The sequence below is a fragment of the Stegastes partitus genome, unplaced genomic scaffold (assembly GCF_000690725.1).
Source record: "Stegastes partitus isolate 25-593 unplaced genomic scaffold, Stegastes_partitus-1.0.2 Scaffold1100, whole genome shotgun sequence".
In the NCBI taxonomy this organism is placed as follows: domain Eukaryota; kingdom Metazoa; phylum Chordata; class Actinopteri; family Pomacentridae; genus Stegastes; species Stegastes partitus.
In genome coordinates this window covers 82676-110622 of record NW_007578831.1, presented here as the reverse complement: position 1 = coordinate 110622, position 27947 = coordinate 82676, and the positions used below count along the sequence as shown (strand labels likewise).

Sequence of the window (27947 nt, the reverse complement as noted above, 5' to 3'; positions counted from 1 at the left end):
GTGAACGGGGCTCTCTGACAGCCCGGTGTAGCTCCTCATCACGCCTCGACACATCCATCGTTAGCGAACTAAAAGGCGTCGATGAAGCGATGAAACCGGGCATGTGTCGGTCATGGCTAACTTTCGGATTTCGTTAGCCGTCGCGGTGGTTCACGTCGTCCTGTACCGAGCCTGCAACGGTGAGTAACTTACAGCCCTTGTTTTTTTTTTTGTTCATGTGAAATGCTCAGGACCTCCGTCACCGGGGAGCACCGTGGAGTTAGCCTGCTAGCTAACGTCCGCGAAGCCGCACACGGGAGAACCGGGTCAGCCGCAGTTTGCTCTGAAATGCCGAGTAGCTAAAATATTACACAGCTTTACGTCTCACTGCTGCCGTCCAGAATGTATAAAACAGCAGTTAAACTGAGTGTTAAAGTGGAATTCGCATGAATTAGACTCTAAACACAGTAGCTAACTTACTGTTGGTCCTGCTTAGCTTGTTGTTCTTATTTACACATGAAAGTGGCTGAAGCTAAACAGCAGTGATGCTAGTTAGACAACTGATGCTGTGACATTACTGGCTGTCAGGACTTTTAGGTGCTCAAATGTTGATGCAGAATTGATCAGATTGCTTGCAGGTAGATATTAGTTGTATACAGCATCCTGGTAAAGATATAAAGAATAGACAACACACAGATGTTAATAATGTATGTCTAATGATTTATTTATGGAGTGGCCACTCAGTGTCTTGAGTAGTTTTCATTAGTATTACTTTTAGCATAATTCAGCATAATAAAGATTTGTTGTTTCCTATCTGAGAAAGCGGACCAAAGAGATAAAATTACAATGATGATAATGTTATGTAATAATAATTTCATATTGAAGCAGTGATTTACAGCACATCAAGACATTTAGTTGTTTGTAGATTAAACAAATGGATGGGACAATCTGCTTTGGACTTATTTAGTGAATTAAATGTCTGATAAATGATGCTTCACATTGATGCAAAACCCTATACATCCAGTGTTACTGGAAGGCAGTCCTCCATTTCATAATATTATATTATATAACACCGTATTTTTCTCAGATAATGCCTATTTCCACTGTTTGCACATGTATTTATTTTAATTCTTTTTACCCTTTCAGTTTCTAGTTTTACTTAGACTTCATAATTCATGGTGTCAGGATAGAGACATGGCAAATTAGGATTCTTTCTTTGTCTTACTTAGAAATTATGTTGCTGATTTATAGCATTAGCCAGATACAGTCATAAAATAAAAGAAATAGTTGTCACAAAACACTCTTCTGATATTACATGATCTTCATATCACTCTTTCTTATATAAAGTGGTGATACACAAATGTGGAAAGCGTCCTTCTGGCTCTGCAGCCTGTGAAATGTTGCGAGGAACACATTGTAATCGTACACCACATTCCTCTGCAACCCCACACAGTGCATTTTATTGTGCACATTTCACTACCTTGCTTCTTGCTTTCTTTAAATGTGTGGAATATTAAGTTGTAAGATATGTTGTCATAAAACACAGCTTTTCAGGTCTGGTTGGGAAAAAGGAAAATTATAGCAAAGATTCAGTGGCCAAGCAGCTGAATTCCTGTGGTGATACGAGCTGTCATGTACTTCACAAGAAAGCGTGTTTTCCATTGTGATTTATTTTAGCCACTTGAAATGTTTTTACTATTGCCTTTGTAACCACAGTGGAAGAGAAGCGGTCAGGATCTTGGTTGTATTTCTGCTTTTTTTTTTTTTTTAAGGATGTCCCTTTCCGGTTCAGATTTTTTTTTTGAGAATTCCACTGTGGTATACAACAGTCAGCCCCACGCATGGATTAAGGTTGTGACATTTGTGATCCGCGGAAAGTCTGAAATGTCAGTCTCATTTCATCTTTAGTCAGCATTTATCTTCCTTTTTCCTCTTGTGGTTGTTTTGTTTCTCGTATCTGACCACCAGCGTCTGCCAAGTAGGTGTGGGCATGGCGTGAGTCAGTGCCACAGAAGATGTTGTAACCCATTAACTCTGTATTTCCCCCCACATCAGCTGCATGTTAACAGTCACTTCCAGCGCACAGGCTCTGCCAAGGTCATTTTCTATTGGGAATCCACTGGCGGCTTTTTCAGAATTACTGGAATGCCACACCACATCTTTGTCTTAATAACATTACTCGATTTTACAGAGGAAGTCTCAGTCTCTTGTCGGTCTAATGACACTCGCAGTCGGTCATTTAATCTCTTCTCCTACATGGGCCTCACATAAACTCTCCTCTCATTCTCACACACCCAACGTCTAACACTTCCTCTACTTCCTGACCTTGCCAGTACCATCCTGAATCTGTCTGTCCTCAGTTCTAGCTCTGGTTCATCTTTGCAAAACATTACTCATCTGAAGATTTTCCCTTAATACTTAATTAATTATTTTCAGTTCTGCTGTTTGATTTTACTCCACGTCCTTCTTCGAGTTTCAGCCTCACATGGGCCTCCCACGCACCAAATGAATCCTTATGCAGTCGTCTTAGGCAGCCAAAAACGGAAATGTCTAATGCTAAAGAAACTATTACAGAAGTTCATAAATGATAAGGTATTCCTTCTTATTGTCCTGTATGTACTTGGACTGCTTACTGTTTGTAAGGTGTATTGGACACACATAAACTGTGAGCCAAATACAGGTTGACTGATTATTAATAATCAAGGAGACAGATAAGTGATATTTAGAATTGATATACATTTGCAGAAAAAGTGAAAATCTTAGTGTCAAAATGTAGAATATCACAAAGGTGAACATGCAGTTCTGTCAAAATGCCTTTATTTATGATTCACCTGTTCAAATAAAAGGAACTTTTCTGTATTTACCCTTCAGTATTGATTGGTTAGTTCTCATGATGCCTAACCAGTCACATAGCACTGTGGGCGGGACATGTTTGAGATGATTACAGAGAAAGAAAGGTGCTTAAAATGAATCCACAGTAGCTCATTTATTATTAACTTATTATATTGGATTTGGGAATATGTTACAACTATGTAACAATATCAATAATGAAGAAAATGCTGAGTATTAGATAATCATCCTAGCCAATAATCAATGGATCCTTCAATTCAACATGTACTACATCTTACTCATTGTTACTATTTTAGGAATCAGTCCACAAATTTATCTAAATATTCATCACCCAAACTAACTTTGGAGACTACTGCCAATTAGACATCTGAGTGTTTCTCGTCTGATTTTTACAAATTTTTCTGTTTCCCACGAACTTTCTGGAGCTGTTTCACTACCTCCTACATGTATTGCATTTTGTGCAAAGCACACTCAAAAACTAATTGTTTTTAGTGGGCAAAGTACCTCCTTTGAATATTCTATATTTTGCCACTTAGCATATTAAAAACCACCACAGAATCCACATGTAGTGTAAGTATTAGGTTTTAGGACACGAGTCTGCTTGTTGCTACTGCCTTCTACTTCACATGTTGTGTACTGTAAATTTCTGTACAGCTTTTTATTACATTTGACTGTGAAAGCACGCGTTTGGTCAAATTGTCAAACAGTCAAACAATGCTTGCAGATCAGAGTTAAACATTTCACTTTCTACAGGCGATTGTATTTGACACTGTTTTGTTTCTTCTGACCATTTGCAGCTCTGCGGTGTAACTGCACCACCACTCAATGCCAGAAGACTGGCTCCCAGTGTGAGACTGATGGGGCCTGCATGGCTTCCACCTTCTTTAGCAATGGCCAAGAGCAGCACATCCGCGTCTGTATCACACGGGACCGTCTCGTGCCCCCTGGACAACCATTCTACTGCCTCAGTGCAGAGGGTTATCTCAACACCCACTGCTGCTACACTGACTACTGCAACAGCATGGACCTCAAAATACCCTCTGGTGAGAACAGTCATGTATCTCTGTGTATATTGGCTATGATCAGGTACACTTAGTGTTGAAATCACAAGTGTTTAAGTTTATGTTTTTTCATAGATAGAATCACAATTGTATGTGTCATGACTTGCAGTAAATATACAAAAAGCATGTCTTTCATTCAACTATCATATACCCAAATCTAACATATAGTGAGTGGGCTGATACTGAGCAAGACTATAAAGCAAACTGTCCTGTGTTCACGGTTTATTGGCCACGTTATAGTCCAGACATGATATTTAAAGCATCTCAGTGCCTGTTAAGAGTTTCTGGCATTCTTTAGTGACTCATGGTTCCTGAGAAGATTAATGTTTCCTGTGGTGTTTTGTACCGTGTCCTAAAATATTTTGGAGAGCAAAATGTCAGTAAGGAACTTTTGTGACAGGAAATTGCGGACAGTTTTAGACCCAAAAACACAAGTTAATTTGAAGCTGTTAACTATTTAACCACGGGCCTGGTGTAAACAAAGTGATTTAAATCTGAAATGGCTATACTTGGTTCTGTGGCTTAGACACTCACAGACTGTTGTTATCTTAATCTAAACTGCAGACTCTACAACAGTGCATGTTAAAATGAGCATGGAAGGCTACAATGATGAATAGAAATTATGTTTTCTGATTAAAGTCAGCATGTTTGTTGATCGTGAAATAACCACCACCTGAACAATACACACTGGGACCAGCAACAGTCTGAAAATCATATGTCTGAATCAAGGGTGAGGTCACAAGTATCGCAAAGCCAACGTGCTGCTGAATAATATGAGCAGTCAGGAGAGAAAAAGCACACCCTTTACTGTATTTGTATGCTGTTAATGTAATACTTCATGTAGCTGTTTTTTTTGTTGTTGTTGTTTGTTTGTATTTTGCAGTAAAAGTTTTTCACTGTAGAGAATTGAACATTTCCTTGTGGCATCACTAGGAATCAATGTAGGTTAATACAAGAGTCAAATGTTGGCTCAGTTTTCTGATTGTCTGCTTAGTCACAAGCTTTGCACTGTCATCCCCGGAGAAGATAAAACCGTTAACATCAGGAAATAGTGTCTTATGTGTGTGCTGCACTTTAATGCTCTTACTTTTATTTTTCCAGTGACACCACCGCCAGAACTGGGGGGAGGCTACGGTCCAGGTGGGACATGGGGGCTGGTGGAACTAGTTGCCGTGATTGCAGGGCCACTGTTCCTGCTGTGTGTGCTGCTGTTGGTGAGCGTGTTCCTGTATCATTATCACCAGAGGGCCTACAACCACAGGCAAAGGCTGGAGGTAGAGGATCCATCCTGTGAACACCTCTACCTGGCCAAAGACAGGTCCCTGCAGGACCTCATTTACAATCTGTCCACATCTGGTTCGGGCTCAGGTCAGTGCAGTTGTTATAATGTAGCTGCACCCTAATACTACTGTTGTAGTTCATCATAGTTTGGGTGGTTTTAGATCAAATTTATATTAGAAGACATCTAATTACTCATCCCCATTCTCATTTTTTTCTGTGCAGGTCTGCCTCTGTTTGTTCAGCGGACTGTAGCCAGAACAATTGTCCTGCAGGAGATCATTGGTAAAGGGCGGTTTGGGGAGGTTTGGCGAGGACGATGGAGGGGTGGCGACGTGGCGGTGAAGATCTTCTCATCCAGAGAGGAGCGCTCCTGGTTCCGTGAGGCTGAGATCTATCAGACCATCATGCTACGCCATGAAAACATCCTGGGCTTTATAGCTGCTGACAACAAAGGTACAAACCCTTGATATGTTCACTTCTGTCGTCAAAGAAGGGCTGAATAATTTCGTCTTTGGGGATGTTGCTGGTTGTTTGTGTGCTATATAATTACCAATCATTCTTAAGTGAACTTATCATATCTCAGACATCTCTGTATGTGTGTCTCATGTTTAGACAACGGCACATGGACTCAGCTGTGGTTGGTATCAGACTACCATGAGTACGGCTCTCTGTTTGACTACCTGAACCGCTACTCTGTCACTACTGAGGGAATGATCAAACTGGCACTGTCAGCTGCAAACGGCCTTGCTCATCTGCACATGGAGATTCTTGGAACACAAGGTAGTGTTTGAACAATTGTGCAATATAGTATAATTTCATTTATTTGTCCTGGCTTCTACCGTTTAATGAATCAGGTGGTACAAAGTTTGTTGCTTTCTACATAGAAGATAAAACGGCGATTATACCGTACTGTGCAAAGGTTTTAGGCACTAAAAGTAAAGCGGGGATGGTTTTTCTGTGAAAAAATAGCCCGTGCCATCTGTTACAAGACTACTTGTTCTTCCTGTCGCTAAAAGACTTTTATTTATGACTCATTCATGTGTTTGGGGTTTTTTGGCATGCTTCAGAAAAAAATGTGGGATCGGTAAAATGCCTCCCTGATGGCATTGTGTGACGGAAAGGGATGTACGTTTTTATACAGCTCTTCATATTACAACCAGCCATGTGGTTGAGTTTCTGGAGTAATGAGTTGTTAGTTGCAGTTTTCCTTTTCAGTAAAGCCACAGTCATAGCAATGGCTCTTCAAAGCCCAGACAAGTCAAGTCTAGGCAAGTCAAGTTCCTTTTATCTGTTCATGCAGTATCTACTGGTAGTGCAGTACTTTTTGATGTCTTTCACTGAATACTGTCATTCAGTTGTTTCATTCCAGACTTTTTGGCAGGTAAAGGAATACATAAGGTCTACAGTTTTTAGCAGTGACAGCGTGTATTTCTGTTTATATGCTTAGAATAACTCTGCTAATTGTAAAAATGTTTTTTTTTTACCAGCAGCATCTTTTGACTACTTACAATGCTGTTTGTATACATTTGCCTTTTGAAACCAATTTTTTACTTCGCCTCCCCCACATACAGACTAGAACAAGACGTCTAATGTTGACAACTAACCTCTCCGATTTATCGCAAGACTCTGATGTAACTGGATTGAGTCATCTACAGAATCTGTCACAACAGTATTTAGGATGTGATTAGATGTTACTCTGTTAACAAAACATGTTTGTAGCATACCACTCTTCAAATGAAAAGGATAGAAACTTACAAATATTTTTTTTTTATTGTTAAAGAGGCAATTGGATACTGATAACTTGCAAAATGGCAGCTTGAATGAGGATAAATATAAAACAGTTAAAGCAGCAGTGTGGGGAATTTGTAAAGTTTCCAAAGGCCACACTTTTCCAGTGTCTTTGATCGTGTGTCCAAGTATTCAGACAGTATTTACTGCTGCAATACAAACTGTCATCTACGAAAACTTAGATTCACCATTACCTTCGATAGCCTTTTACTGCTGAGAGTTCTTAACTGTCATGGCAAATAAAGGGGCAGTTGATCGTATATTACGGCACAAATGGAGGAGCCTTTTCTATTTTTATGAAGGAGACTGACGCCCAAAAAAAGCAACCTTACACAACACGTTGGCAGTTTCTGATTTTTCATGAAAAGCAATGCAACGCTGGCATTAACATGTTAAAAAACTAATTGTGTACAGAAGTTAGGATTCACACTGTTTTGTTCTTTTATGTCTGAGTAGGAAAGCCAGGCATCGCCCACAGAGACCTGAAGTCCAAGAACATCCTGGTGAAGAAGAACTGCACCTGCGCCATCGCTGATCTGGGCTTGGCTGTCCGTCATGACTCTGCAACGGACACAATCGACATCGCCCCCAATCAGAGAGTGGGCACCAAGAGGTCTTTCCCGACATACACAACCATACACAGATATGTTTTACATGTTTCACAGAGTATTCTTTAATTCTATGCATTATCACCAACCAGGATTGATTTTTTATTTTTTTTGTCCCCCAGGTACATGGCTCCAGAGGTTCTGGATGAGACTATCAACATGAAACACTTTGAGTCATTCAAATGTGCTGATATCTACGCTTTGGGGCTGGTCTACTGGGAGATCACCCGTCGCTGCAACAGTGGAGGTGATCCTCTTTTTGTTTTCAGTCTGGATACTCAATCTGGATTGTTTGTTTTTTCTCACTGTTAATATCTGAGATGACTACACAGATCTAACCTCAACACTGTCCTGTTTTATCAGGTGTCCATGAAGAGTACCAGCTGCCCTACTTTGACCTGGTACCTTCTGACCCGTCCATAGAAGAGATGAGGAAGGTGGTGTGTGACCAAAAGCTACGACCCAGTGTTCCAAATTGGTGGCAGAGCTACGAGGTATGAAAACACAGTTAAATGATTTAAAAGAACAATCTGTACCCACATTGAAAGGCTTTTTTTACACTACTTTTACAGTATTGGCCATCAATCCCATTTGTAGTCGTAACATTGTATTTATCGAGATAGCCTCTGAACCTCAATGCCTGTTTTTTCCTCCTCACATTTTTTTTCTCACTGTTAGTTCATTTATCTCTGCAATATAAAGTCCTGCACCTTAAATGGAAACAGCAGAGAAGTCGGGTTTCCTTTTGTGCGGTTTAACAAACTCAGAATGCCATAAATCAAAGAAAAATAAGGGAAAAATAAAAGAGAAAACATTTTTCTAAGTGCACACACTAATAGTGGAAAAATGTGGGCTCTACACACTATAGACATTTTACTAGTTAATTCATAATTTGTTTGTTATCCTCTCCAGGTAAACACAGCCTGTAGTTCAGCCCAAATAGTCAAGAATTTTTGTCAGTTTTTGTTGGTCACAGCAGAGTATAGATTTTATTTTATTTTTTTAATAGAATCTGGTTACTGCAAACTGTTTATTTGTGGTACATTTTAAAATCAAGCATGTAGAATAAAGTGATTTTGATAAAATATTAACTATGAGCTGTTATTAGCTATTGACAATTTCTGGCTTTAATAAATGATGTAGTTTCTGTGATTTCTTTTAAGATAACAGGCCTCTCAAACCTGCCAGCAGGTTTTTATGTTTGTTGCCATGTGCACTTAATTATCCCAAATGTCGCCAACAATGTTCCATTATTTAATTGAGTGTAATGGTGCGTTTCAGTTTGGTGGCTTGACACTGGCAACACTTGGTATTTAGGTAGTTGACTCATCTAATAGTAAGTTAGCAATAAACATCACATTAGCTGATGTTATTTGCAGCTGTCTCATCATAATGTAATTACATACCCTGAATGTGAAGGACTAAACTTGATCTGAATGAAACAGAACTTACTATATTTAAAATTGTTAATGAAACTGCAGTGACCAGTTTGTCACACTGATTACAGACTGGCTTCCATTCACTTTTGTACCACAAGGTATTCCCAGTTTGTGTGTGTCAGCTCTGAGTAAATCTGAGTAACTGTCTGGCTTATTTACAACTAGAGTCAGATACAGTACATCGTTCAAGACATGATTATCTAAAATTGATTAATTTGTGTCAGCCAATAGTAAATTGCTGTTCAGAAATGCAAAGGAGATGTTTGCTGTTGTTGTTTCTCCACCAGAAAACAATAAGTTTATTTTTCCAACTCTAAAGCGTCTGACCCACATCTATTTAAGGGAAATTTAAGAGATCCCCTTCAAAAATTCTTTATTGTTGTCATTTTTTTACATTGTTGTTAGCCTCAAAAATCCAGATTTGGTTGGGTTGTATTCACAACCTGCCAGATCGTCTGACTGTCTATGTTTCTTGTCCAATTAGATTTCCCAGATCTCAGCCAGAAGGATGCCTTAACTGAATTTGTACCATCATCATAATCATTTGTACTCTATTGCTAACCCTTGTGTTTCCTTCCTGTTGTTCAGGCCTTGCGGGTCATGGGTAAAATCATGAGGGAGTGTTGGTATGCTAATGGAGCTGCCCGCCTGACAGCCCTGCGCATCAAAAAGACCTTGTCCCAGCTCAGCATTGACGAGGACATTAAAATCTGAGCTATGTAAGTCAGCAGAGCACTGAGCAGGACCTGCCTCGGACACTGATGGGAAGAGGTCAGGCCTCCTACAAAGACTGCACAAAGTACGAGATTTTAATAGAGGGTGGCACTTTGTAAAATATCGAGATACTCCTGCCAGTTTTGAAGCCACTTGATTTCTGACAAACCCTACCTCGCTTACCCAGCCAAAATACACAGAACCACCTTTCCTGTCCGGTCCTCAGCTACTGCTGCCCCACCTGAACTTTTTTCGTTTCTTTCTACACACTGACCTACCAAGGACTCTTTGACTTCCTGTGTACTTGTATGCAATCAATATGTAAGTAACCAAGTAACATTTTAAATATCGGTTGCAAAGTCTCTTTGATCACAGTTGCTCATTAGCTAACAAGTGGCATTCGTGCTTATTGTCTTTGTGAGGCAGCGATAACTTATTATTATTTATTCTGTTATTTAAATGAGTAGATCTATTGTTTGTGATGCACTGTTGAGGTTTTTCTGCCACACCTGCAGCAGGCACACCACAAAGGATGTTACTCATTTTACAAATAATACATCTGGTTCTGCTACAGCAGAGTGATTGTGTTAAATGCTAATTACGTTGTTAGCATGTAGGTTAGACTTTTTGTGTAAATGCAGCCCGGTGACTTTTAACATGGGGGTCACTGCAGCATTATGGCGACTTGCCACACAGGATTTAGCTTTGGACCACTTGTCTGAAACCTTTCCCATACGCTGGTTTAAACTCAGGTTTTCTTTATGCTTACACATCAACAAGCTTTTTTTTTTTTTGCCTGTTCAGAGCCTGGATAAGCAAAAGACACATTTAGATAATAATAATAAACAAAAACGCGCTGCATTAGGACGAAGGGTTAGCTGTTGAGCAGCAGCTACCACTGACACATTCACTGACTTCTGATCAGGATATCAACCACAGAAAATGCTACATGAAGCCTGCAGCACAATGGTACATGTAGTCCATCTGTATTATAGTCTCTTAGGGGTGCATAGCCTAAAATAAGAGACGACATTCCTTCAGCTCCCTGAGATAAGCTGGTATACACAACATTAAGACAAACCTTCATCCCTTGGAGCAGCCAGTACTACTTACCCTAAATATGGTCCAAATACACATAACTCCAGGAATCTGAATGATAGCTTGTTTTGATGTTGATTTTTTTTAATACTGTTACAACATGTTCCTCTCCCCTCAGGGCTTGCTATCCCTGGCCAAGTATAACTACTGTACTGCACATAAACTAGCTTTTTAAGGTGATACTTGTGTATATAACAAATGAAAATTAGGTTTAAGTATGTTTTAAATGGTTGACTTTTTTGTACTGGCTTTATAGTTTGTGGATAGAATCTGTAAACACAATTATGTATAAGTATACTCTCTGACATCTCAAGTAACATTACTGTAAATGATATGACGATTGTTTCCTCTAATTCTAGCTTTTTGTGTTTGTTTTCAGGAAATAGGTGCACTTTTGTGTTGAGCTTTATGCAAATCCTGCAGGTACTGTTTGTGTGTATAGATGTTCCCATGTTATTTAAGTGTGTATGCTGTGAGTCCCTTTGACAGCCCGAAAGGCCACATGTGCACTACTACTGACCTCACAGCATTAAAACCAAACTGTTCCCAGAATCATCTCTGGCCATGGCCTCCGGTGTTTATTTAGGATCACACCACTGAAAATGAGAATGTTTACACAAATCATGCCAGTCAGTTGCAATACCTTTGTTCTGACTGGAAACTGTAAAGAGAATCAGGCTTCTCCCTTGATCTCTGGGAGAAAAAAAATGTGGAAATTGAATACTACTGAAATGTCTCAGTGCTGTTTCACAATCGTCTCTGACCTGCTGTTTTTGTTTTAGAATCATCTAAACACAAGACGTTTGTAAGAGCGGATAAACTGCCCTTGATGCTGTTGTTTTTGGCGGGAAACACTGGGGAGCTTTACTGAATGTGAACCATATTTTTACACTGAACAGTTGCATTTGCCTTACAATGTAGAAGTGCGTAATGAAATCAAGCTTTTTTTTTTAAATACTGTATTCCCAGTATCTCTTTGGAAGAATGGCGGGGTGTGAGTCCAGTTATGTCAAAGAAATGCATCCATGTAAAAACCCCTTCAGGACATTGATCATGTAAACTTTAATATGGAGTAATAATAAATACAGTTGTTTTCCTATGTGGCGTCTGTTTTTACTTTCCCATCCTTGTATACACACACACACACGCACATATATATATATACTGTCGTCCTCAAATGTATTCATACCCTCCCATTAAAGAAGGAAAAAAACAGCTGTCACTGAAATAAGTTGAAATTGACAAAAGTAATAATAAATCAAAATATCATGAAAAGCATTACATTGTTTTTGAATTGTGGTTCAACAGAAATATATATATATTTTAAAAACAAGCATGATGAACCCATAAACCAATATTTCGTTGAACAACCCTTTGAACCAATCACTGCAATAAAGTGTTTTCTGTAACTCTCAGACTTCTACAAATGTTGACAGGTATTTTGATTTTGGCCCACTGCCCATCAGCAAAGTGTTCTAATTTGTCCGGGACAGACTTGTTTGTTTTGAATTATTCTTTTCAACCACAATTCAAAAGCAATAACTTATTTCATTAAATTATAATTTAGCAAATTTTTTACTTTTTGGAGTTTCTAGTTATTTGAGTGACTATTGTGAACTTTGCCTTTTCTTTAATGAAAGGGTATGAATACATTTGAGGATGACTGTAGGTATAGAAAGTATTTTCATATTGACAAAGGATCACATTATTACTTTTATATGAGAGATACTGTTACTTGACTGCAGTTTGTCTCAAATTAGTGGAACGTTTAGGTGTCTTGGCGCTCATTGTTAGCTCAGGTAGTTAACAGTGACTCACTTTAAACAAACCTTCTCAGCTCCAAGCACAGGCAATGTTTGGAGCCACCTAAGCTTTCACTAACAAGAGCACATGCCAACTTTAAAGGTGATGTGGGTGTTAACAGCTGCTTTCCACAAAACATCAGTTTATGAATGTCTATTAAGTGGACATATGCCCCAGAATATAATGCTACACAGATGTTGAGACAAAAGTTGTGTCATTAATAATTAACCCCATGTAGAGCACACTCCCAAACCCCTGAACCTTTATTGCTCATCCATTAAATTAAAGCAGATTCTTACAAAAACTGTGCATTTACATACAGTTGTATATATTCCATTTCATATTTACCAAATCAGTTCAGTGTGACATGTTCTTCACTAATCCTCTTTAGAAAATGGAAAGGAAATGCTGGTGATTTTTATAGTCCTCTAATCACAATAAACAGAAAAACTGTGAATAAACCTATAATATCTGATGTTCTGACATCATCACTGACTGCAACTGACATTAATAAAGCACGCTGATTACAGAAGTCAGAAAAAGAATACCACAAATTGATAATTTGATCATTACTTTCAAATCCCTTTAACAACAGTAATGCCAAAACCCAAAGTGTGGGCAACAAAACAGGCAGAAAAAAATGTGTGTAAGTGAAATGTACAATCCATTACACGTACTTATACATGACAGCAACACACAAAATGGCAAAACAGAAAATCCATAAATATCCAAAGCGGGGCATTCAAACAGAATACAGAATGACTAACAGTCATCTCTAACAGCAGACTCACTAATGGTTTTCTAGACTTCACAGAAAGCTTGTCGTGGAAGTCTAAAGTGCTGTTCCAGGTTTGCTACTTTGCGTCTGGCTACACAACAGATCGAACTCTGAGCCCTTGAATTCGTAGCACACTCCTAACTGCAAAAACTGCATTTAGCCTTATTTAGGTCTTAAATTGTCCTTGAAGCTGAAACTTGCAAAAATCCTGACTTACTAAACAGATTTAAACCAGAACTTTTTAATTTTCAACCTTCAAGGTCTTCAAGGTATAGTGTTTGAATCAAAAATCACATTAAATAATTGTACACTAACTCAAAGGTATGACATGACTGTTTTTATATGCATGTACTGCATGTGCAAAATGTAGACAAACATAAATAAAGACACTTGAGTTATCAGTCAATATGTCTTTGCAAATTGGAAGAATACCACAACTTAAGTTAGACAAGGATTAACAGTTCGATCCTTTGCCTGCATTTGAATACGAGGTGTGTCAGAAAAAGTTCCAGGACTGGTGTCACAAAAGATATATTTCAAACCCAAACTACAAACTATGAGTTTTCCCCTTTCGGTTGTTCACCCGCCCGTTCACCAAGGGGTTCTTTGGGGTTTTGTTTCTTTCGTTTGGGGAGAGGGGGTGGGATTTTTGGCGGGCCAGTTTTTGGTTGTTTCCCCTTGCCACCCGGCTTGTTCCCATTGTTTTGGGCTTCGGTTGTTTTTTGGTTGGGAGGGGCTTGGGGTTGTTGGGCCACCTTCCTTCTTCCCCCCCCTTGGTTCGTTTTATTTTTTTGCTTTTTTCCCAGGTTCAGGGGGTTCTTCAGGGGGCCTTTTTTTGAGGCGTTGGCGGCCTTCAGGCGGGTTTTGCGGCGGGGGTTGGGGGGATTCCGGGAGGATTCTTTCCGGGGTTGCTGGTGGTGTGGCAGAGAAGGCTTGGGAAGTGTGTTGGACTCCAGGGGGATAACTTTGAAGGGGAAAACTTGTAGTTTGTAGTTTGGATTTGAAATATATATTCTGTGACACCAATCCTGAAACTTTTCTGACACACCTCGTTGTTAAGCTGACTGAATGAGAAACAGCATGATCATTTAAACTGGTTTACATTTTACATCTTATTCGCCCACAGATCAAGGCTCAGGAATATGTGTAATGTGTTGTTGACCTGCTGAAGTTACACATTTTAATATTACTCTCAGACAGACTTGATGTGCTTGTAGATTTTAGCCTTATAATGGAAGTAAAATGCAGCCAACAAAACGCAAGCAAACCAGTTTTTCCTAATTGGTTGGTTTCAATATTGTGAATATATTTTAATCTGAGTGATAACTAACTGTCTCCTCTATGCAGATCAGTACAGCAGCCACAGAGGTGGGAATGGTGCTGGGTTATCCTGTGTGGCTACAGCTCTTCTTCAGAGGCTTCTTGTGCTTTTGCGTCTTTTCTGGCTCTCTAGTGACATGGAATTTGGCTCAATTTATAGGAGGTTCTGTGTGTCCTGTACTACTACAGTAATATATTGCTATGCTGCTAAAAACTCAGCAAACTTTTTGCAGAAAGGGAGAAGTCTTCATGTGTGAATGTTAAATGAGATGGATGACACTTCACTATAATGTTAGAATTCCTCTCTCACATGCCGATTCTGTCTCCCTTTGCTCTAACCTCCATCTTAAAAATGTGTAGCCTTTCTGTGTATGAATGACTTCCTCAAGCTGTGCCTGTAGGGGAAAAACAAAATCAAAACATCACTTAAAAGAAACCATGAACAAATTCAGGAAAAGATTCAAATGCTTTTAATGTTTCCTGGATTATGTTACTGTTGGTACTTACCCTCATCTCCATCAGTAAGCACTAGTGCTTGAAGGATATCTGAAAGGGAGACAATTCCCTTCACCACATCCTGCTCGTCTACCACCACCAGCCTGTGCACCTGGACGACACACAGGAGCACAATCGATGTTACTCTCATCTCCGCAAAATGTTATTTCTACTGCAGCCAAAGGAATGTGTATAAAAACTAGTACATGGCAATGTGTGTACACACAGCAGCTGCGACAGCTAAAGACAAAGGAGCGAGGAATTTTTATTTTTATTTTTTTTATTTAAATGACAGCTGGGGGTGATAGACGCCAGAATGATGTCTAGCTCTTACATGTTGGTGGCTTAGCAACAGGAGAGAGATGAATAGAGGTCAGTCTTATACAATAGTGCTTCAGTGTAGTGATGAGACACTGGAGGATCAAAGCATGTACATTGTGTCTGCTATAAAACACTGACTACACTAAATTACATTTCTATCCACCACCAAATTAAAGACAAGATGAACTGATCTGTTTTTTTTAGCTGGTTTCTGATAAGGAACCTAAGGAGTGGAGGGAATACACTACAAGCTGTAGCTTATCCCCCAATCGGTGTGAACCAGCCACAAGTGACAGACACTTGATCACACATCCTGACATCTACTTCTCACCTCAGCCTCCACTAGTCTGTTGATGATGGCCTCGAGGGTCTCGTGCCTGTTGCAGGTCAGCACTCCTTCAAAGTACTGAGAGCGGTGCTGCAAGGCTTTGGTCACTGTCACATCCAGGTTGTTGTACGTCTTTTCTGCTGCTAGGTTCTGTACAAAGACAACCCAATTGACTTACAATGCTTTTACTTTGCATTGCTATCATGTTCACAAGAACGTGTCTACAGAGTCACCAAACACCAGCAGGACACAATAACACACTTGCACCATAGTGGCAAGGCATGAAAAAAATGACAAAATTCTACTTTTTAACTTACGATAACATCGAATTTTGAGTATATGTCCACCACACGACCTGCAAGACAGACACAACACATAAGAACATAAAATTCAAAAGGTCCCCGGTCCTTAATGCAAACACAACACGTAAATAATTTAAACCAGTCCACATACCTTTGTCATCCACAACAGGTAGCGCAGAGACTCGCTGCTCAACGAAAATGCCCAGTGCTGTGTACAGCGGTGTGTCTGCACGGACCACTGCTATGTTTTGGAATGTCCCAATGTTCAGTTCCTCTAAGGTTTGCCTCAAAAATGAGGGTTTTGGCATCTCTGATATCTGAAAACAGAAACAAGTGTTTGAACTTGATGAAAACTTTAGGGGAACTGGTGTCTTTGCTTAATAGCTTATAAATATACAGTTTCCTAAATCGTTGTTGCTCTGTATGAGAGATCTACAGTGCTACAATCAGACACACACACGCGCGCACACGTGCACACACACACACGGATGATTTTTTAGTATTTAATGTACCAGCAGTAAGGAGAGAGGCCCAGGGGGACTTACAAAAAGCTTCAGGAACTTGAGAATCCTCTTGTGTGTGAGAATATAGAGTGTGTTCCCTGTCAGGGGGTCGATAACAGGCAATCTGTGGATCTTGTTCTTCAGCAGAGATGATACCGCATCATACAAACTGTGACACAGAGACACAGAGAGGTTTATCAAGTCATTATCAAGCACCAAGAGAAACAGCATGTTGTGAGAGAGAAAAAACTTTAAAAAATGTAAATACTAATGCAATTTTATCAACTATTTCTTGTTTCTTGGAAAGAAATGGAATTGTGCAGTGTAGCATTCATATAGTACATTCAATTTTACTGTTAAAAACAAAGTCTAATTTTCTTATAATCCACCATTAAATTGATGAAAAGCTTGCTGTACCCATAGATAATTTTCAAATAGTGTTCACATTTTTTTTAAGGAAAATTCTGGTTGACAGAACAAAGCATGGAAGAACTTTTCACACACCTACGATGGTCGTGCAAATAAGCATCTCATACTACCTCAACTACACACACACACATTCAGAAAAGTAAAGTTTGACACAGAAAACACCAAAACATAGATGATTGTTGTTTTCTAGTTCTACTTACCTCGCATTGGGAGATATGCTAACCAAAGGCTTGAAAGAGTCTTGAAGGTACAGCTCTGTTGGAATCAAGAACAGACAATATAGTTTACCTGGAAGATAACCAGAGTGAATCACATTTTGTATTCACAAAACATTCTCACCTCTCCATGTTTCAATTTTGTGTTCTTCTAACTCATATATCTGAACCTGAAATATTAAAGAAACAGACCAGGTTACTGTTAGTAGTATCAAGAAAGATTATTAGAGCAAAGAGAAAGTGAAAAGGTGCACAGTAAGCAACATATTTTTAAAAAAAATCTGATATAAAACCAAATCATTTTGCACATTGAGTTTTAATTAATACATCTATTCAAAGATGATAACCATCTTACCAATGGAGATTTGTAATAGCGATGAAGAATGTTAATGAAGTCTGTGATGGTTAGCATGCCTGCAGAACAGAAACCAGAGCATTAAATCAGTCCATAATTGAACTTATTTTTAGTCAAAGAGTGAAAACAGAGCCAAATAAGAGTTATCCTTACCAACAAAGCATTGCTTCTTGCTGTCCCACAGCGGTGCTGCTCTTACACCGTTAGAAACAAGAGCAAAGAATGCCTTCTTCACCTAAAAGATTATTTACACAAAAAAATTGTCTATTCAAGTTAAAGTGAAACATATGAGGGTTTTTTTTAATTCATATTTGAGGGTTTGTGTTTCACCTGAAGTGAAGTATCAAACACAACCAATTTGGAGCTGGTGGGTACAAGGTCATAACAACGGTGGGACTTCATAAACCTGGTGTACACATTGTGCTCTGGGTCTGAAAAAAAAAGACAGCGCAAGAGAGAGAGAGAGAGAGACAGAGAGAGAGTGAGAGAGAGAGACTATTGAGGACAATCCTTTCTCTCTTCTGAATTGTACTCTCATGGGATTTATACAAGTCATTTACCTTCTATGACTGGGTCCTTTTTGCCCTCAAAATCATCAATACTCACTGGAATCTACAAGAAAAAGGTAAAGACAATCAAAAGTCAGCTTATCTGGGCGTCCTCCTAAATACAAATGCCAGATTGACATTAATCAATAATTCTCAGCATAGCTAAAATATCGAATTATAATTATGGGTGGGAACAATGACTTCAGCCCCAAGTAAAATTATGAGTACAAAGTTTTACATGTTTATTAGTCATACCCCATGACATGGTTGAGGTTGTGTATAATGATGCATATATAGCTAAAGCATTTGGGTTAATACCAGGGTTTATGTGAGGTTACGTGATTAGTATGGGGATTACTGTGTTACATTAGCATGCAGGTTAAAGTGAAGTATGTGAAATATCATCCATGTGGTTAGATGACTATTTATTGTTTATGACAAGATCAGAGTTAGAGCAGAAATGTGCTGTGATTATCGAGTTGTGATATTATCAGGTCAACTGCAGAATAATTTCCCACGGAAGTACGAGTTACTGTCCTGTTCATGACTTAACCCGTGGGATGCAGCTAACTGTCCAGGAACATTGCTGTCTGCTAGCTAGTTAAACATCAAACAGTGTCAACTCTGTCACAAAATAAGTAACCGCAATTTTTAACAATCCAGTTAGAAATTAACGACCCCGGTTATCAAACGGACCCCGCTGAAGTTTTGTGCAACTTGAATAACGACGTTTCGTACTGAACTACAACAGCGCCGTTAGCGCAGCGTATTGAGCTAGCGTCACAATCTGTTGACATTAACAAGTCAACCGAGGTGACTTTACGTCAGTCACCCCGGTGAGACTTTATGTAGCATGTTGTCTAATTTTACTGACAATTAAACACCGCTATCGTGGCCAAAACCACAACTACTTTCGTATTTTTAAGAAAAAAATACGTGCTTTCCTAACGAGAGACTAACCTTACTCACAGGAGAGTTAGCCCCACAACTAGTCTAGTAAGAATTAGCTAGCTAGCTGCTGCCGTTAGCATGCTTCAGAAAGTCAGGTTCGTGCATTTAGTTTATAACTGGGTGTTAGAAAGCTGTCGATTTGTAGAAGATACAGCAAGATAACGTACACACTCCATATTCCATGAGCTGAGTCGCTTCCTCTCCTTTAGCCGGGCTTGTGTACAAATGGCAGGCTCTCCCACAGCACCGCAAGTCTTCCGCTATAACTTGAAATGAGCTACATGAATGGGTGCACAGGCGTTACCGTAATACATGCAGTGTTGCCGTAATACACGTAGTGCTACCGTAATACAAGTGGTGTTACCGTACTGTTCAAATGTAAACGATCTCAGGTTGGGGCAGGACGCAAGTTAATCCCCACATAAGGATGATGTGTATGTATGGACACATTAATCATTAACTCGCTGATAAATGGCCGGTTGTACATCAAGCAGAGCAGATCTGTTCAGTAATACAAGCGACCTTGCTTTTTGCGTCCTTCCATTATTTATATATTTGATCAGTTACTTTAGTGTACATTTCCCACGATTCTGTTTTCCCTGTAAACAACTTTTTATATGTGTGCCTCAATGTACACACCAAAAAAACATAGCCAGACATTACTTTTCAAGCTCACATTGTTTAGTTCTGTGGTCTGTATACATTTCCTTCCGAGTAGCAGCTGAACATTTAAAATGGCTCTCTAGAGATTTCCACACAGATACACAGGTCTGCTTCAATGGAGTACGTACAAACTGAGTTTTAAAATCCGATTCATTTTGTGATAATCATCGTCTAATCTCAACAAAATGGGGGGAAATAGGCAATAAATTGGTTTCAAAGTTCTGATTTTTTATATTTTCTTACACTTGCTGTTGGTACTTAAATTCCATAATGCTGTTTTCTCCATTATCCTGTATGTCGTGGATTCATATCTGTGTTGCTCCAAACCTTAACACAACAAAAGCGTATTAAAATAAGTAGAAAATAGGAATACTTTAAGCTTATAGTCACTAATTAGAGGCAAGAATTTTAATACTCTTTCGATATTCACTTTAATACAAATTTCAAATCATCCTTTTATTGATACTTTACAAATATCAAACATCTATAAAAGGGAAAGTTTAGCCACCTAAAGAATGCAGCCAAAATCAGCAGACACATCAAATGAGTAACAGATTTATTTATATACAAAACTGTTTACAGCAAGATTTCTGAATAAACATTGACCCACAAGGGAATATTGGTGTTCAGGTGCACAACACCTGCACCCATGGTGTCAAGTCAATAGAAGGGAAAAAAACAACAAAAAAACAACCCTAAGAGCACCTTGAGTCATGAAAGGAAGCAGATGAGGGAGTTTGAACAACTGTAAGGCACAAGACACAGCATCACCAGCTTCTATTCAACCATCATCAATCATCCATCAATCAACTACTTACTCAGCAAAACACTTGATAAAAAGTTACAAATATCCACTACAGGTACAACGTGAGGATTATGGGGGAAAATCCACAGTCTGTCACATCTTTGTAAGGCTACATCTATGAAAAATATATCATTAAGGGTCTAACAATGACCATGCAAGTCCACTGGATGACTTAAATGGGCTGTATGCCATTCTGGCTTTGTTCCATCAAGCCTGCAAGAGCCATCAAGTCAAAACCATGAGTTCAAAAATGACTATGCTAATTCTGTGGCCTTGAGCCACTTAAATAGTCTTCTGTAATGTTAAAATGTGATTTAAAAATTGAAACTCAACAATATTGATATTTATAATGCAGATATATGCATGTACTCTACTTAGGATATGGAAGGGAGCGCAAACTTGCATCACTCAAGATATAACCAACAGTACCAAACCAATTTCTATGATTCTATTTATATTGTATAAAAAGGCCATAACCGGTAATAGCAAGGACCTATTCCAATCTACACTAAATTTTTCTGAGTGTTGCCCATAAGATAACATCTTTATTACAGTTAATAAGGAAAAATTAAATCGTAGACACAATGGAGGCCTATCTGCTTAGCAGGAGAGCTTAAAACGGAAGTTGTTAAATATACAATAACAGATTCCTCCATCATGAAGACACAGCTCCATAGTTCATTGGTGAAAGGTACCTGAAGATGAGTTGATAGAAAAATTACAGTGAGAACTGTGAAGGCACAGTGAGATTTTTTTTTAATGTAAAACCTCATCACAGAGTGTTCAAGGAAATCCACCATTTGTGAGAAATAGTGACAGTTTTAACACCACATTTAAAGCAATGTGGACTATGACTGCATCACTGGGAAAAAGACCTGCCGAAAGAATACACCAGTCCTTAGAAAGGTTATTAACCAGCCCTCACTGTGTAATAACTCAACTACTCAAAGAGTTACGAGACATGAGCCAATGATGTCTCGAGTAATAGAAAGAAATAATGCAATCAATTTGGACCAAAAACTTTGGCAATCATGTTTTGTTTTCTGAGCATTTGGTTGAACTCAAAAATCAAGATTATGCCCAGCCATGGATTACATTTCAATGTTTAAAGAAAGTGTTCACTGAAGGTGCTTCTTTGCTTAGAGCAGAGATTTATTCTGCTCTTAGAAACTTCTCCCTGTGGTGACAATTAGTGAGATAGTTTATCAACTGTCTGAGCAGTTGCTTTGCTATGTAATTCAATCTGGTATCACAATGGAGCAGAAAGGTTCCACTGCAGTGTCTTGGTGTTGGTGAGGTCACGATTGGCAAGCTGGTGAAGTTGTGCCTCTTGTCTTCAGTAAATAGCTTACTGATGTCCTGGATATACGTTTACATCACAGCACACTTCTTCTCCTCTGGGGGTGCATTTCCATCAGCTCTCTCCATCTCCAAAATGATCCGCTTGAAAACCTCCACAGCAGTCTGCATTGTAAGAATATTGTCATCAGAGTGTGATTCTGTGCCAGAAACAATTTGTGAACTGCAACGATGAGTTGGTGTCCATAATTAGTATTCCAAGAGACACCGTCATTACCTCATTCTCCTTGGCTGAGGACTCCATGAACGCAGCACCCCAGGAATCAGCAAGTTTTTTTCCCTCCTCTGGCTTGATAACCCTGGAAAAAAAATAAAATGGATACCTGATGAAAAAAGAACTGCTTTTATATGACGTGCACTGCACACACTCTCCCAAAACACTGTTTTTAAGGACCATCTGAGAACAGAGAGAAAAGAATGTGGTGCTTTGGTTTAAAAACACAAAGCTGGCAAGTCTATAAACTGTAAATGTAAATGTGTAACCCAGTACAATGACATGTCTTTTGATGTTTTTAGTAGTTTTGTAGAGACTTTGGAGGTCTATAATGCAGAAAAATAAGTATTCTGAAGCTTTGATTACATAGACAGTATGTGTCAGTGAATTCAATTTATTGCTGGTTTTGTGTATTTCACAGGACACGAGGAAACACAAAACTTATCCTTAAACTGCTAAATTAAAAAAGGGCTGCATTTGCCATTAAATGTTAAATATTGTTGAATTATACTAACTGTTGACATGTATCAGTGTCAGTTTTATCAGGTAGTAACAACACAAATTAGGTACTTTACATTCTATGGACTTCAAATCATCTTGATTACCTTTCCATGTGGAGATCTTTTTTGTTCCCTACGAGAACAATTGGAACCCTAAAAAGAAAATATCCAGGTTAGATACACTTTGGACACAGGAGGAAAACACATTTTGGAAACAGTGAAATTCAAAGAACCAACTAAACTTACTGAATCTTGCCAACCATGTCTAGCAGCTTGTCATGTAGAACCTGCACAACTTCAAAACTGAGCAAACACAGACATCAAAGCAATTTAAAGCACCGATCTGACAGCAGCCCGTAACCACTAACTTCCTATAATACACTGTTATTTCAAAAAAATATATACTTTTAACATTTGATTAAAACAATGAGCAAGCAGGCACCTGGTACAGCTGAATAAAAAACTACAGGATTGAAAATTACAGTGGAGAGGAGCTAAGTTAATGTCTCTTTAATAAAGTTAGAAAGTGGCACATTATAAACCTAGTAGTGTTATTATAATCGATTGAATTGCACTTTTGTGATTTATGATTAATGTTTTGCCAACTTCTCTAAATGGCCAAATCTAAATATACTAAAAAAAAACATTTTTAGGAAACACAGAGCTTTGTTTTTGTAGTAGAGAGTACTCTATGACTTTTGATTGTATATGCCTTATTTGCACAGATAGGAACACAACCATCTACTCACCTTTTCATGGAAGTCACTGAATACACAAGGACATAGCCATGGATGTCCACTGAGTGGGACTGTGAGAAAATTGAGTACTCATCCTAAAGACAGAGAAGAGGTATTGCAATCTCAGAAACGTTCAAATATAACACATGAAAGTCAAAAGTTAAAAACGGGAAATTTAATAGAAGAAAAGCATTGATTGAAACCAAAGAGAGAGCTAGGGCTTGTGTATCAGTTATAGAAGCAAAGTGACTCCTTACTTGTCCAGCTGTATCAACTAGCTGAAGATTGAAGTCTTGGCCATTCACGCTGACCATTTTGTTAAAGGCTGGGGAGAATGATGGATTAGTTACAAAACTTTTCATTTAGCTAAATTCAGTATGATTTTCTTTGCTGCAATGCCTTCCAAACAATTAACGGATGACACTTACTGTTTTCGATGGTGGGATCATAGGAGTCAACAAATTGTCCTTCCACAAACTGTATTGTAAGAGATGACTTTCCTGTGCAAGGAGAAAAAAACATAACACAGTTTTTTCCTCTAAAGTCTCTAAAGTATCATTCAAACAGTCTCCTTCTTGTCGATTACTTTAATCCTCTACATGAAAACTTCGAAAACATTCTAAACATTGCATTATTGGTCACAAGTATTACACAAAATTCTGGGACCAGATCAGGAATGTCAGCAGTATTGCCACAGTAAATGTTTTTTTTAATACTTCATCACTTATTTTGATAGCTGTTACAAAAGATGGTGCCCCTGTGGTATTTGGATAAGGTCACATATTTTGAAAGCTGTCATTTTGGTGTACTAAAATCTGTCTGATTCTGTGATGCAACAGCAAAGGATATTGACTGACAGTTAAGGTCTACGAACTTTATTCTACTGCAGCTAAAATTACTAAAACTGTGCATATTAGTGAGAAGTTTCAACTTCAGGTTCATCATCGACATCCTGATGTTTGCATACACAGTAGACACATGGCAAAGAGTGCAATATTTAGCAAGGCAAAATAACTCAAATACATCATGTCACTACTTTGTTTGCTGCTTGATTCAAAAGAAAACTCACAGTTCTCATTTTCCATGAGTAATCTAAAAGAGGCGTTTGTCTGATAGAACATAAATTACACATTTACTGAAGCTTAATTCACAGGACACTGAGTTCGTTGGAGTGTGTTTCCAAAGCAAACTGAGTGAGGAACATTAAAATGGAGGATTTGATTGCAAAAAAGTAATGCAACATCAGTTGTATGAAAATAATTTTGGCTATAGAAAGGAACATGCCAACCAAAACCGGTACTCGATTACTGCGAGGTGTTTCAATTACAGGAAGCAACATAATTCATTTGTTTGACTAGTTTAATCAGCACCAAAAAGCTCTGTATGACAAACGCAAAACCAGATCTTTTATTATCAATTCTATTGACCTATTAGTTGTCACCTATTAAATTCATCACAAATCTTTCTGATAATTTAAAATACATATATATATATATATATATATATATATATATATATATACTTTCAACCTACAAAATCTCCCCAAAAATAACATTTTGACAAATTGTTTCCAAATACATCTGTTAAGTTGTTCAAACTGCTGTATGGTTTCATTTTTGCAAGATCCACAGCAGAAAAACAACTTTTTGCTATGTTAGCATTTCCCAATATGGTGCAGTCCTACAATGTTTGTTTTGCTTTTAACTTACAGTTATCAAACTTTACTACCTTATCCAAATTCTGTGGAGACATTTAAAGGATGTTTATGAGACTAAATTATATGAAGAAAAAAAACGAAAAAACAGTTGGAGAGACCAAACAAAAGGAGCTATTCAAAAGTAGTCAGTGTTTAAAAACACACACACACACACACATTTCTTATCCAGGTGCTGAATCAAAAAAAAAAGACCCCAAAACCACTTTTCATTTCGGACATTTGAAAATATAGTGAACCTGTTGTGAAATGTTAGAAAGAAGGATATATTTTTTAAAAAGACACTTTAAAGTGTCTTTAAGCAAGATACGTAAACGGCAAACACAATGATAATCCCAGTAGGGCCACAAAGTTTGATGACTCACGAGAACTGGAGCAACACCGGCCACACAAGAAGAATTTAGAATATAAACAACAGTTTGTTTGTGGCTTTATAATATATCAAATACAGTTGTAGGTCTTTTTCTTTATATTTTGGATATTATTATACCTGTTGTGATCAACATGTTAGACGTAAGGTTTCGTGGCAAACATCACTTGGCACTCTACCAGTGTACCACCGGCTGAGCTAACTTTATTTTCACCCTCATGGTACATTTGGTACCATATGGCTACAACTTATGGAAAGGTACGGTTGAATTTAGTATGGTTTATTAGTAAACTGCGCAGCAAACAAATATAACACAACGTAATGTGAACAAAGGTGAGCTAGCGTTGCTGTTGTCGCTCCGAAGGAAAACAAAGCCAGGACGTTAGCCAGTTAGCCTGCTAGCTCAACCAACATTAGCTGTGCACGAGCTCGTACGTTGTACTCACCTACGGACCGGTAACCTATAACGGCGATCTTTCGGTACTTTGGTTGAGGCATCGCGGTGAAAACGGTGTTGAGTGTGTTTGGATAAAGAAGTACGCCACCTACTTTTACTATCTACACAAACTTTTATCGCCACATTCGTCTCGCGTCACGTGACAACAACAAACTTTTCGGAGCCGCCGCCGCTCGAGCTCTCCGCTGGGCCTCGAGCTGGAAACTCCGAGTTTCACTACTGCAAACACAGCTTGTACTTATCTAAAAAAAAAAAACAAATACTGGCTGTTTCCGTATCTGATATAGTCGTCGATATCGATAGATAATCTGAAATGATGAAAATGACGTTTGAGTTGTAATTGGTAACGAAAGAAACAGCTTGTTCAACGCGGTCACGATCCGCAAGTCAAACTGACGGAAACTGTCATTGTGTAAGCACACCGTCGTAAAACCAGCCAGTGCGTCAGACCTGACATGGACGAGCATTCAGGCCAGTCTGTACAGTAGAGGTCACTCTTTGAACGGCCCAGCATGTTCCTGACCACCGTCCTTTTCAGACTTTTCCAGATTGACTTTCAGGCCACAATCCCCGGCGAAAATCTGAAATCCTACAAAGCAACAAGTGTGCATTTCCACGGTTTCAGTCTATACAAATAGGACGCAGCTTTTCACACAGGTGAAGTGACAAAAACAAAGACACGTGCGATCACAACCTCATCTGAATGGATTTTTACCCCAGACAATGGCTAGAGAAGTATTCAGATTCTTTGCTAAATAAAAGTAGCTGAGACATTTATGTAAACACACGTAATTAAAAGTATCTCAGAAGCTACGATGAAACATCACTATTTGGTGGAAGTGCAACACTTCACAGACAGCTGAAACATAACTTGGCATAACCTTTAATATTTAGAAATCGATGTATTTTATAGGCTCACTGTTATATCTCAAACAGTTGTCAAATAAAGTGTAGTCAAATGTAAAATATTCCACCTTCAAATGTTCTACATTATTTTTAATGCATTTTCAGATTTTGTCAAAAATACAACCAAAATAATATAAATTTTTCACTTTCACTGAGTAAGATTTTTTTAAGCAACATCAGTCCTCTTCATAACTACCAGAAATGTATCCATTTTTTTCCCATTTAAACCCTTTGAATACTTTTTTTTTTTTTACGAAATGCTACTATTGTTTGTTTTTTTTCTGTGATTTTTTTTTTTTTTTTAATTCTTCCATATACTAAACGTAAGAGGCAGTATATAATTATAATATAAAGCTGTCAAATAAAGTGGCTTAAAATGTATATTTTTTCCTTTTTAAATGTAGTGTAGTACAGGTATGAAGGCATATAAAATGGAAATGAGCATAGTATTCCACCACCCATCCAGGAAATAAACCATCTGGGAAGATCTGCTATTGGAATTAGTGTGTAGGAAGTTCAGTAACTCATTGTAGATCGTTCCTATCTGTACTACCATCTACCCGGATGACGGATATGCGTGGATGCGTACGGTGTATTGGTACACTTACTTGGGAAAAACAAAGAGCTACAGTGTTCCAGTCTCCTGATGTGTGAACATGAAATGAATGAAATGTAAGTAAACTAAAACCTCACGTTTATAGGCTATGTATCACCCCTTGAAATCTCTTTAAGCATTGAGCACTTCAGGTAAATAAAGGCTTAAATTACTAAATCTTTTTCACATAAAATAGAAATAGAAAGCTGTGTGGAACAGTTCAGTTTTTATTTAAAACTTATGGGTTTGGCATCAAACATGCCACAACTACAGTTTTCTATAGGAGTGTCCTGGTTCCTTTTCTACCTGTTCAACTGAAATTATAATTATGGGGGAAATAATTATTCTCATAATCTCACACATTTGAAGCCTCTATCTTGGTCTTCACTGCTCTTCTCTCTCTCAGTGTTTTGTTTTCAATCACATATGCTTGAAACCAGACACCTCGATAAAATTAAGTT

The 27947-nt window shown here is 38.4% G+C and overlaps 3 protein-coding genes across 3 annotated transcripts; 1 reads left to right on the top strand and 2 right to left on the bottom strand.

Moving 5' to 3' along the window:
- Positions 1-79: 79 nt before the first annotated feature.
- On the top strand, positions 80-11917 carry LOC103367910 (activin receptor type-1B-like). Its single transcript, XM_008296095.1, has 9 exons — positions 80-179; positions 3627-3872; positions 4992-5258; positions 5394-5624; positions 5784-5951; positions 7416-7572; positions 7690-7814; positions 7931-8061; positions 9595-11917. Exons 1-9 carry the CDS (start codon positions 113-115, stop codon positions 9718-9720), a joined length of 1518 nt encoding a protein of 505 aa, XP_008294317.1. The 5' UTR covers positions 80-112; the 3' UTR covers positions 9721-11917.
- A 2435-nt stretch (positions 11918-14352) lies between these two features.
- prkag1 (protein kinase, AMP-activated, gamma 1 non-catalytic subunit) lies at positions 14353-19419 on the bottom strand. The gene is made up of 13 exons (XM_008296094.1): positions 19334-19419; positions 18228-18279; positions 17998-18098; positions 17821-17902; positions 17668-17726; positions 17437-17482; positions 17298-17352; positions 16711-16837; positions 16317-16482; positions 16181-16218; positions 15867-16013; positions 15227-15326; positions 14353-15114 (listed from the first exon to the last, which is right to left on the bottom strand). Exons 1-13 carry the CDS (start codon positions 19340-19342, stop codon positions 15104-15106), a joined length of 993 nt encoding a protein of 330 aa, XP_008294316.1. The 5' UTR covers positions 19343-19419; the 3' UTR covers positions 14353-15103.
- Positions 19420-20246: 827 nt separating this feature from the next.
- Positions 20247-26395, bottom strand: rhebl1 (Ras homolog, mTORC1 binding like 1). Its single transcript, XM_008296093.1, has 8 exons — positions 25975-26395; positions 23873-23944; positions 23702-23769; positions 23457-23539; positions 22954-23010; positions 22813-22860; positions 22211-22292; positions 20247-22098 (listed from the first exon to the last, which is right to left on the bottom strand). Exons 1-8 carry the CDS (start codon positions 26024-26026, stop codon positions 22006-22008), a joined length of 555 nt encoding a protein of 184 aa, XP_008294315.1. The 5' UTR covers positions 26027-26395; the 3' UTR covers positions 20247-22005.
- Positions 26396-27947: the final 1552 nt, after the last annotated feature.

Excerpts from the sequence above, each read along its gene's own strand:
- LOC103367910 (XM_008296095.1), top strand. The coding sequence starts at position 113 with ATGGCTAACTTTCGGATTTCGTTAGCCGTCGCGGTGGTTCACGTCGTC. Across the intron at positions 5,259-5,393 it reads CACATCTGGTTCGGGCTCAG|GTCTGCCTCTGTTTGTTCAG; the intron begins GTCAGTGCAGTT and ends TTTTCTGTGCAG. Across the intron at positions 7,815-7,930 it reads CCGTCGCTGCAACAGTGGAG|GTGTCCATGAAGAGTACCAG; the intron begins GTGATCCTCTTT and ends CTGTTTTATCAG.
- rhebl1 (XM_008296093.1), bottom strand. The coding sequence starts at position 26,026 with ATGCCTCAACCAAAGTACCGAAAGATCGCCGTTATAGGTTACCGGTCC. Across the intron at positions 23,011-23,456 it reads TCAGTGACTTCCATGAAAAG|TTTTGAAGTTGTGCAGGTTC; the intron begins GTGAGTAGATGG and ends GTGTTTGCTCAG. Across the intron at positions 22,099-22,210 it reads CCTCAGCCAAGGAGAATGAG|ACTGCTGTGGAGGTTTTCAA; the intron begins GTAATGACGGTG and ends CTTACAATGCAG.
- prkag1 (XM_008296094.1), bottom strand. Across the intron at positions 17,727-17,820 it reads CAAGAAGCAATGCTTTGTTG|GCATGCTAACCATCACAGAC; the intron begins GTAAGGATAACT and ends TCTGTTCTGCAG. Across the intron at positions 17,483-17,667 it reads GCTATTACAAATCTCCATTG|GTTCAGATATATGAGTTAGA; the intron begins GTAAGATGGTTA and ends TTAATATTTCAG.